The sequence below is a fragment of the Salarias fasciatus genome, chromosome 1, assembly GCF_902148845.1.
Source record: "Salarias fasciatus chromosome 1, fSalaFa1.1, whole genome shotgun sequence".
NCBI lineage: Eukaryota > Metazoa > Chordata > Actinopteri > Blenniiformes > Blenniidae > Salarias > Salarias fasciatus.
In genome coordinates this window covers 30,924,272-30,934,187 of record NC_043745.1, presented here as the reverse complement: position 1 = coordinate 30,934,187, position 9,916 = coordinate 30,924,272, and the positions used below count along the sequence as shown (strand labels likewise).

Genomic DNA, 9,916 nt, shown 5'->3' with positions numbered 1-9,916 from the left:
TGGCGAAGGAGAAGCCACGGCTCCCGTGTCATCATTTGTACTTTATCGTTTCAGCTACATATAACTGCCCACAGGGGCTGCACCCGGTACCAGTAACACTTCACCATAGGCTTGAACACGTAGAGGCTGACAGTCATTTGTTTTAATTTAAGACTTGATTGTTAGATGTAAATTATATGGAAAAAAGCAAGACAAATTCCACTCCTTCCCAACAGGATGCAAATTCTCTGTGAGTTCTACTTCATCCCTACTGACTGCCAAAAGGCTGTGTTGAGTACACGGAATGTTCCCTTCGCGCATGCTTCACGCACAGGCCTTATAAGCCTTGCATTTGCTTCTGCTGTGTAAGTGAGGTACACCCCCTTCCCTAAGTTAATTGCACTGACCATTGTTTTGCTGCTGAGACCACCCCCAGCTCCCGATGGGTGGCGTCACTATAGCCCCTTTCACACTGGCCAAAAAAACAGTTTAAACCCGTTAACAGTGTTGGGAATAACGGCGTTAGAATAAACGGCGTTAGTAACGGCGTTATTTTTTTCAGTAACGAATAATCTAATAAGTTACTTTTCCCATCGTTGCAACGCCGTTACCGTTACTAAAAATATGAAGTGGCGCGTTACTACTGACTGAATGAAGCGCGAGTGTCCGCTGCTGCCGCACACATCAGCTGCAGGAGAGAGCAGGGAGGAGGGGGGAGAGGGGAAGGGGGGGGGGGGGGGGGGTGATGAAGACGCGATGCTGATTGGCTGGTGGGCGGGCATGCCCTGCCCACGTGTCTCACTCGCTGCACGCGCTGACCGGTAAACACAAGACAGAGACGTGGAGCTCGAGCCCAGGACATAGAAAGGTAGCGTTCTGAAACTGGAAGCCTCACTAGAAGACTTTATCCACGTCTGCCACATGCTAGCATGACACTTGTTGCTGCTGCTGCTAACCCGACCCCGAGTCCAAACGCAGCAGGAGGGAGACGAGCCGCTCTGCAACAAGCAGCCAGCAGGCGGCCAGAGCCGAGCTGAACACACTGACTGCAGGTCCACTGGAACACAGTAGGCCTAATGTACAGTTACAGAGATTTGCAATACTTAATGGCCATAAGTTTACATTTGTGTTTTCTTAACAGGCTGCAATTTAGTTCAAATAAATACTAAATGTTCTAAAATACTGTATAAAGTGTTTTTATTCTTCAATCAGTTGATATAAACATCTTTGATGTTATAGATGTTATAGAATGTGGTAATGTGTAGAACATGAAAAATAACGTCAGTTACTTTGCTGAGTAACTAATTACTTTTTCAGTGAGGTAACTGAGTTACTAACTCAATTACTTTTTGGGAGAAGTAATTTGTAATTCTAACTAATTACTTTTTTAAAGTAACTTGCCCAACACTGCCCGTTAATAATCGGCTCCTCATGGCAGTGTGAAAGGGTTTAATCGGCATTTGGACCCGGGTCTTTATACTCTACAATCGACCCGGGGTTTTTAGCGAGTCGGCTTTGTATCAGCTTTTAGTGGGAGGGATACATCCGGGAACTTACATGATGACGTTGACGCAGCGTGGCTATGTTAGCACGCTAGTTGTTGTTCCTGGACGCAGCGTGAGACATCCTTCGTCAAGATGACCCGGCATTGTCAAAATAGCGAGACCAGAGAGCTTCTCTTGATCCGTGGGGAAGAGGAGATTCGTCCACAGGTAATGGGGACTCTGTTCCGCTGCATTGTTTACTTTTGTCGCGCTGATGATGTCATCAATGTGGGACACCATCAGCACAAACACAAGTTTGCCCCCCCCCGCTCATCTGTCCGCCAAGGATGTTGTATAGCGGACTGGCCGACACAGTACGTCGTCTTGTGGAAGTTCGTCACCAGGGTCAAGGGGTCCAGTGTCTCATCAAGTGGGGAATAAAACCGAGAATTGTATTAAAACCATGTTTAAACCACACACTCATGCCTTTGCTTGCCTTCTGCATTTGAGCCTCAGTACAGTCCCATAACATTTCTACTGTCATGGTTCATGTTGCATGCTCAAAGTTCACTTGTATGTTTCACCCTTGTGGTCAATGTTTTTGTGGATGTTGTATGTCTGCTTTACCAAAGTTGTCTGCCCCTCCATTTTGTCAAGAGAGCAAAAACCTCGCATTCAGTTCAGGATTTGCACATTCTTTTCCTGTTAACCGACCACTTACTTCAGTTTCGTCGCAGTATGATATTGATGCATATTGATATTGATGAAAAACTTGTTCTTCACGTTCTAGTAGAATCATAGAATCATTCTATGCTATGGAGGCTCAGGGCCTGCGATTAGGCTGGGCATCCTGGGCACTTGCCCAGGGGAATCGCTCCCCCCCCACCAAACCCACCCCCCGCTCGACAACTCAGCAATTACCCCCCCACGGGGCGTTCGTGTCGGGCTCGCCCAGGGCGCCTGAGAAGCCCGCGCCAGCCCTGTGGAGGCTTTATTTTATGGTCTGCTCATTTTCTCTGATTAACCAGAAGAACAATATGGTCAAGTGCAAACATCACATTTTGTAATTTTTTTTCCCATGCTTTTTAAAAATTGGATATTGGTCAGAATGTAGACTTTTCTGATTAATATGTTAATATATTATGTTTGATCCAGTTTTATCAGTTGTGAGGCCTTTGCATTTCAAAACAATCACTGTGACACCTATTTTTTTCATTAAAACTATTGAATTTGCCAGCATCCTGTGTGTTTCTGTGGGCAAAATGTTTGGTCTTCAAAGTGTCGGTGGAAAGATCCACTTCATTTGCTAACAGTCAAATACTTTACGAGGATGCAGCTTACAGGCAGAGGACTGTTGTTTTAAGTTTTATCTAATTCAAATGATTGTTCTTATGCCTGAGAATCAAAGTAAAGAAACGTCCAGTTGGTTGTTTGGAGGCTCGTCGTGCAGCATCGGCTCCTCGTTGCTGAACTGTTTTCTGCAACAACTCAAAACAAAGCGTCAGGACAGGTAATTGCATCAACAATTGTTCAGTCTGAGTTAATTAAACCCTCTGACATTTGCAGAGTTTACAGTTTTATGAGGTTCACAAGACCAAGAAGGGCAGGTCTGCCTTTAAATCTGTTTTAACATGTGTACAATGTGGAATTCTGGTTAAGACTGATAATTTAAGATGTTATTGACAATAATATGTAGCCATAATATGTTTAATTTTTGAGCCTGCAGTTGAGCTTACTCACATATCGACACCTTTATTTTATGTGCTTGTGACTCTTTTATATATGGAGAGGCCAGAAAAAAAGAAAATTATCTGCTCAAAACATCATTTATAGACAAATGTCAGCACATTTAAAATACATACTGCTAAAAAATAGTCTCAAACTGAGAAAATTTTAATCTCTGGTTAAAAAATTGATTTTGTCAAATATTTTCTTTTACGGTTATGAAATTTTGTATCTTTTAATTACATTCATGAAAGATTCACCGTTCCATATTTTACAGTTTAATTTTATGAGATGACTAGACTTTGAGAAGAAATAAGCCAAAGCAGAATAGCATCAGAAATGCAGCCTCGTAGGAATATTTTGTTTTGTTTATACTGTGATCACTTTTTTCTTTCAATGAAGAATTGAAATAGTCTTTTTATTGCAATGAATACAATCTGTCTCAAATACAAACTTATTAGATATGTGAAGGCTTGATGAAACATGAAATGTTTTGACTTTCCACAAGGACAAATAACTGCTTTCTCTGAAACAGAGTTTCAACAGTGGTGATGATGAAGCGTTTCCTGTTTGGACCCTTTGTCTTCCTCCTCCTGAGCAGCACGGCATCAGGTCTGGGATCAGTGGTCTCCAGATTTTACGTGTACAATAAAAGTTACTACACATGGCAAGAAGCCCAAACCTACTGCAGGAGGTAAGATTTTCTCTCACTGTCTGCCAGTACTACTACTTGTACTGGCCACCAGTCCTTACAAATAACATGATTTCTATTCTTCAGGAAGTTTGCTGTTAAATCAGTCTGTTTACTATTTGTTTGACTTGAAGAAACATAATAGTTACTAGGCGTAACTACTGTTCTACGAGTGTGTGCGTGTCCACCTACGGGCTTCGCTATTGGTAACCTCCTTTGGCACCAGCAAGACACTCAGACAGATCAAAAAAGTTGCCGTGCCAACCATGCCCGGGCGCTGGCACACGCCCCACCCTGCTCCAAGGCAACATAAGCCGAGCAGCTTCCTAAATCTCCCTTCTTGGAATCAGCCTAGGAGAATAGAAGCAGTCCAGTTGGGCTTGCAGGTAGGTGGGCACGCACACACTCGTAGAACTGTAGTTACATCTAGTAACTATTATTTCTACTTTGTGTGGTGCTTAGCCCACCTACAGGCTTCGCTATTGGCTATTGGTAACCTACCAAGGTGGACGCCGTTCATCATTCCCAGAACGGCCCCTGCCTGGTGGACCCGTACCACGGGTGACGCAGTCAGGGCCCGAGCGAGGGAATAGCCGAAAGGGAGGCGGTCGTACTGAAAACACCGGTCTCCAACGGCAAACCTTAGGAACTTCCTGTGCCTCATCAAAATGGGGATTTGAAAATAGGCGTCCCTGAGGTCGATTGACGTCTTCCAATCCCTGGGACAGACGCTTTCCAGGAGGTGTTTGACCATAGCAAACACCTCCTGGTGGTCATATGAGTGTAGAGGATGCGTGAGTCCAGGATGGGTCTTACTCCCCCTTGTTTCTTGGGAGCCAGGAAATAAGGGGAGTAGAAGCCTGAGTGCGCCTCCTCTGCCTCAACTACGTTATCACGCCCCGGCATAGGAGTGAAGACACTTCCTCCATAGGCGCGGCTGTTCCCAAAGGGCAAACGAGCCACATGCGGAGGATCCCATTGAAAGGAGGAGGACGGCGTGTAAATTGAAAGGCGTAACCAGTCCTTAGCGTCCTGGACAACCAGGGTGAAAGCGGACCCAGCATTTCCCGCCATACGTGAAAGTGAAGCGTCAGTGGCTGCACCGCGTTCACATCCAGGAGCCCCGGCTCGCCCGCCCTCTTGGAACATAGAGGCGGGGGGATCATCATAAAAGGGCTGCGTGTGGCATGGATCAGGAGGCAGCGGGGAAGCCAGCCATTCAGGCGGTCCCTGGCGCCCCGCGGCAGCCTAAGCGGGTGAAGGAGGCGTGGTCCCAAGCTGCGTCGGGCCAGTGACCCCGCTGACAACCCTGGTCAGAGGGAAGGCACCACCAAACTGTCCCACTGCAGGGGTGCTGCTAATCACGGTTCTGGCGCCGTGAAGTTCCTCCCCACTCCATCGCAAACCTGTTGGAGGAGGGCGGGTGAAAGGAGCACTCCTAGCAGGGATACGGACAGGCAACGCGAGCAGGGGGGCATTACACATCCCAGTGGGAGCCAGCCTGGGTCTATTATGAACGGTCGCCGTGTCACCAGAGGCTCCCCTCTTCTGCGATCCCACGAGCGCCGGTGGTTGAGCGCGGTGGGGGGGGTCCTCCCTCGAAAGGGCCATGCGCGGCCTCAGCTAGGGGTGGGAGGAGAAGCCAGGTGTCCTTCCAACCCTTGTCAAACCGTGGCAGCTGATGCAGGCAAAGTGGCCATGAGCTCGAGTCGCGTTGAGCCAGTGGCGCCATGATCAGACCTTGGCAGCGGGGCATCCGTCCAGCGCCGCCAGCATTGTCAGGGAGAGACGCTCAGCACTCCTGGCCAGAAAAGGCCTCGGGTGTGTGAGCGGGGGGCGTGTCACATGCAGCCCCCTTGGCGAGCGCGGTGCATATGGCCCCAGCCAGAGTGCCCCCTGGCCGCCCCTGTCCACCGCTTCTCCCGTGTAGCAGCCGAAGAAGAGGAGGAGACACCCCTGTCGAGCTCAGTGTGCCTCTGTAGCGTGAGCGCGATCAGTAGAGGTGTGTTGTGGAAGTAGGATTGCTCTTTAGAGATGTAACGGGCCTGACGGCCTTATTACATATATTACGGTAGAGGAGTGAGCGGGAGGAGGCCTCCATGACGCCGGAGCCTCGTTCCATTTCGCGTGTTCGGCACCCAGGGAAGGCTGCGGTGAACAGAGCTACGAGACGCTCCCCCGGTTCATGGTTCGGAAGCTGGAAACACGGCTCCCATGAAGGCAGCCCGGCGCTCGACTTCTTCCAGCAAGAAGAAGAAGGCAGGCCAACCATGAAGAATGCTGAGCTAGAGGCTTATCTCAGAAGCAGCGGTCGTGCCGGTCCCTCTCGTGCAGCGGAGTCTAGCAGCTGCGGCAGGTAAAGAGCCCAACGCCAGATGGCGACTCGTTTCAGCTCTTTGTCTTTGTCTTTAATCAAGGAATGATCTTATCTCGGGGTGAGAAAAAGGAAGGGAGATTTAGGAAGCTGCTCGGCTTATACGCCTTGGAGCGGGGCGTGTGCCAGCGCCCGGGCATGATTGGCGCGGCAACTCTTTTGATCTGTCTCAGTGTCTGGCTGGCGCCAAAGGAGGTTACCAATAGCGAAGCCCGTAGGTGGGCTAAGTACCACACGAAGTAGAATCTTGGATTTGTAAATGGGTGGTGCCTCCTGATCTTTCTCATTCAAGCTCCACCCATGTCATAAAACTCAGAAGTACAATATATTACAGTCTAGAGCAGGTTTCTGTTTCAAAATGGCCACAGAGCCACAAATCGCCTGCATGTTGCATGTTGGACACCTTTGAACAAGACTGTTGATGATGGGAGTGCATGGCTGCCTTGTTTTTAATCTATCAATGCTTTCTGTTCTAACAGCTTCCACACAGACTTGGCCATCCTCTTGGAGTTGTCTGATGGAGACAAAATGGTCATGGAGCAGTATGATGCGTGGACCGGTCTGCACAGGGGTGGAGAAGGCACACAGGCAGATGACTGGAAGTGGTCTACTGGAAGCAAGCTTTTGTATTCTGAGTGGGCATTAGACGAGCCGAACAGCACTGACAGATGTGCTTATGTTCACTATGATTCCAGAAAGTGAGTGAAAAATTCAATGTTTTCAAATCCTTGAACAGAACACCTCTGTCCTGATTAAAACCTTATTTTCACACTAATTACGATTCAAGGCGTGCGTGTGTGTCATTACTGCAGTCACAGAGACGATATCATATATTGTGTGGATGTGTTTTGTTACACTGTGTTTAGCTGTGACCTCCTTTTGAACTAAAGTAAAATGTACACTTTCTGTCAACAGAAGTGCACATTATTCTCATAATTGCATCTGAAGAAAAATTAACTTAGAAAATTCTGCTACACACAATTAACTTCTCAATATTTTTTGTTGAAGATTTTACCATACAGATTGTCAAGAATATTACTACTTCTTCTGCTACAATTTATGGAAGAACAAGTGGTCTCAAGTATTTATTTCTCAATCAAAGACCTGGTCAGATGCTCTGGAGTTCTGCAGAAGGCACTATATAGATTTTATCTTCTATCCAACGGCCGCCAGCTTGAGAAATGTGAATGGTAGGAACTTTCCCGTCTGGATAGGACTGCACAGAGACGGTAAGAATCACTGATCACAGCTTCTCAGAGTACAGTTGTAGCTGTATGAAAAGAATAAAGACATTTGCACTGGAAGATGGCAATAGATGGAAAAATGCTTTGCTAACAAAACAGTGTTACGGCCCCAAGCAGCAGCAATGATAACATGATAATAATTTCACCATCTGTTCTGCAGGAGACACGTGGAAGTGGAGCTCAGGCTCGTCAGACTTCAGGAGGTGGAGCGGTCCCACGGCGGCTGACATTGGCGACTGTGCCTTCATCTATTCTAGCAACAAAGACATGGCTACTCAAAACTGCTACGAACGACTCCCTTTCATCTGTGTCGACGACAACGTGCTCCTTGTCAAAGAGAGCAAGACCTGGGAGGAGGCGCTGGAGCACTGCAGAAGACTCGCTTCGTCAAACAGCAGCCAGCCTCAGTACGACCTGCTCAGCGTGCAGCCTGGAGAAGACCACCACTACATCATGGGCAAGGCCATGAAGGCCGACACAGAGGAGGTGAGCTCATATTCAGGGGCAAATACAAGAAATATTCCCTTCAGATCTTTTTTGTTTATGGCTGTATGCAGTGAACAACGTCACCAGCAAGATTTTTTTAATTTATTTAGCTAAAAACACAAACTGTGAACAATGTCAAATAGAAAAGTCACAAATTGCAAAAAGTAAATACAATGGACACTGCACAGTTGCCATTATTTTTGCCACTTTAGAAAGTAGAACTGATGGAATTTGAAAACTCACTGCTTTATTCTTTGTTTTCATTGGTGTTTTGGGGTTTGCAAGAAAATAAGAGGAAATGCATTCACATAGGCACATCTTGTTCCTCTTAGGGTCCACATGGTGGTGCAGTGGTTAGTGCTCGTGCCTCACTGCAAGAATGTTCTGGGTTCAAATACCGGCCGGAGCTCAGGCCTTTCTGTGTGGAGTTTGCATGTTCTCCCTATGTGTGCGTGGGTTCTCTCCAGGTACTCCGGCTTCCTCCCACGGTCCAAAAACATGCATATCAGGTTAATTGGTCACCCAAAATTGCCCCTAGGTGTGTGTGTGAATGGTTATATGTCAGCCCTGCGACAGAGTGGTGACCTGTCCAGGGCATACCCCGCCCTCGCCCACAGTAGCTGGGATCAACTCCAGCCACCTGTGACCCCAAAAGGGAGAAGCGGTAGATAATGAATGAATGATCATCTTGTTCAATTGAATAGGAAAAACAAGCCAAGAGTTACAAGCTGGCTCAGTACTGAGTATGGTCCATGTCAGCTCTAGTAACTTATTGGATCTGGATCTGGAGCTATGGCTCAACTTTCTTCTTTCAACATCTACGAGTTTTGTGAAGTTGTGAACCGATCTGGTGTCATCCAGTCAGCGGCAATGTCAGTTGCATTGGATTATTTAAGGAGACAAACAATGGGGGATTGGTGTACATTCATCTTTCTGGACGCAGCTCTGATGCTTTGGCCAGACTTTCCATTATTCATATTATAGGTTTTTTAAAATGTGCCATCTTGATGTCAAATCACAAACTTGTTGAAGCAGCAAAACTGAAGCTCTTCAATTAGCAATTAAATAAATTAATAATTTCATTCCTGGTGGCACTGATGAAAACATTTCAAGAGGGTAACTGACTGTTTCTTCCTTGCAGCTGTGGGTGGGTCTGCGTTTCCTTGCAGGACATTGGCTGTGGGTGACAGGGGCAGACATGCTGTATACTGACCTGCCTGAATGCCCTCTGGAGGGGAGTCACTGTGGAGCCTTAACCAAGACCAACATGACCATCATGGAGACCAGAGACTGCACTGAGAAGAAAAACTTTCTTTGTTACAAAACTGAAAATGTTTAAAGTCATCCAGTACAGGACAACGACACATGGATTTTCTTGTTTATAATATTCTTTACTAGGTCGCTATGACATCTTGATCAGGGAAATATTCTGTTTTGATGATTTGATGATTTCACTCTGTAGAAATCCTGTTTGTGCTTCCTATTTTATTTCTTTCTTTTTTTTAATTATGGTTATTTGGTGCACTTGTGAACCTCTGTATGCTATTGATGTGTTCTTTACTTCACATGTAATAATTGTATGGTCTTTACATGACTTTCTACAGAGGTATAGCATTTCAGCTTCTTTAAAGGTGCATTAAGGAGTTTTTCAACTTTAAAAATACTTATTTTCCACCATAAATATGTTACAAATATTCAATGGTGTGTACAATATGCCCTGATATATTCACTGTAAGTACCGCTAACAGCATTAAATTGTCACTTGAAAGTTGCAGTGCCGGTCCGGCATCAGAATTTTTGGGGGGAGAATTTGAGATGATGTGATGTAATGCGCGCTCCCGCTGACCTGATATTTTTAAGTTTCGTTTTGTCTGCCATTACTCCAGATGCTTAGCGAGCAGCAACTGAGCAGTTTTGAGGATGGACCTTCCAG

At 46.4% G+C, this 9,916-nt stretch overlaps 1 protein-coding gene across 1 annotated transcript; it reads left to right on the top strand.

Annotated features, from left to right (window-relative positions):
• The first annotated feature begins 3,742 nt into the window (after window positions 1–3,742).
• On the top strand, window positions 3,743–9,480 carry LOC115386703 (macrophage mannose receptor 1-like). Its single transcript, XM_030089169.1, has 5 exons — window positions 3,743–3,882; window positions 6,733–6,951; window positions 7,262–7,482; window positions 7,658–7,983; window positions 9,125–9,480. The coding sequence occupies exons 1-5, from the start codon at window positions 3,743–3,745 to the stop codon at window positions 9,320–9,322; spliced, it is 1,104 nt and encodes a 367-aa protein (XP_029945029.1). The 3' UTR covers window positions 9,323–9,480.
• The last annotated feature ends 436 nt before the right edge of the window (window positions 9,481–9,916 follow it).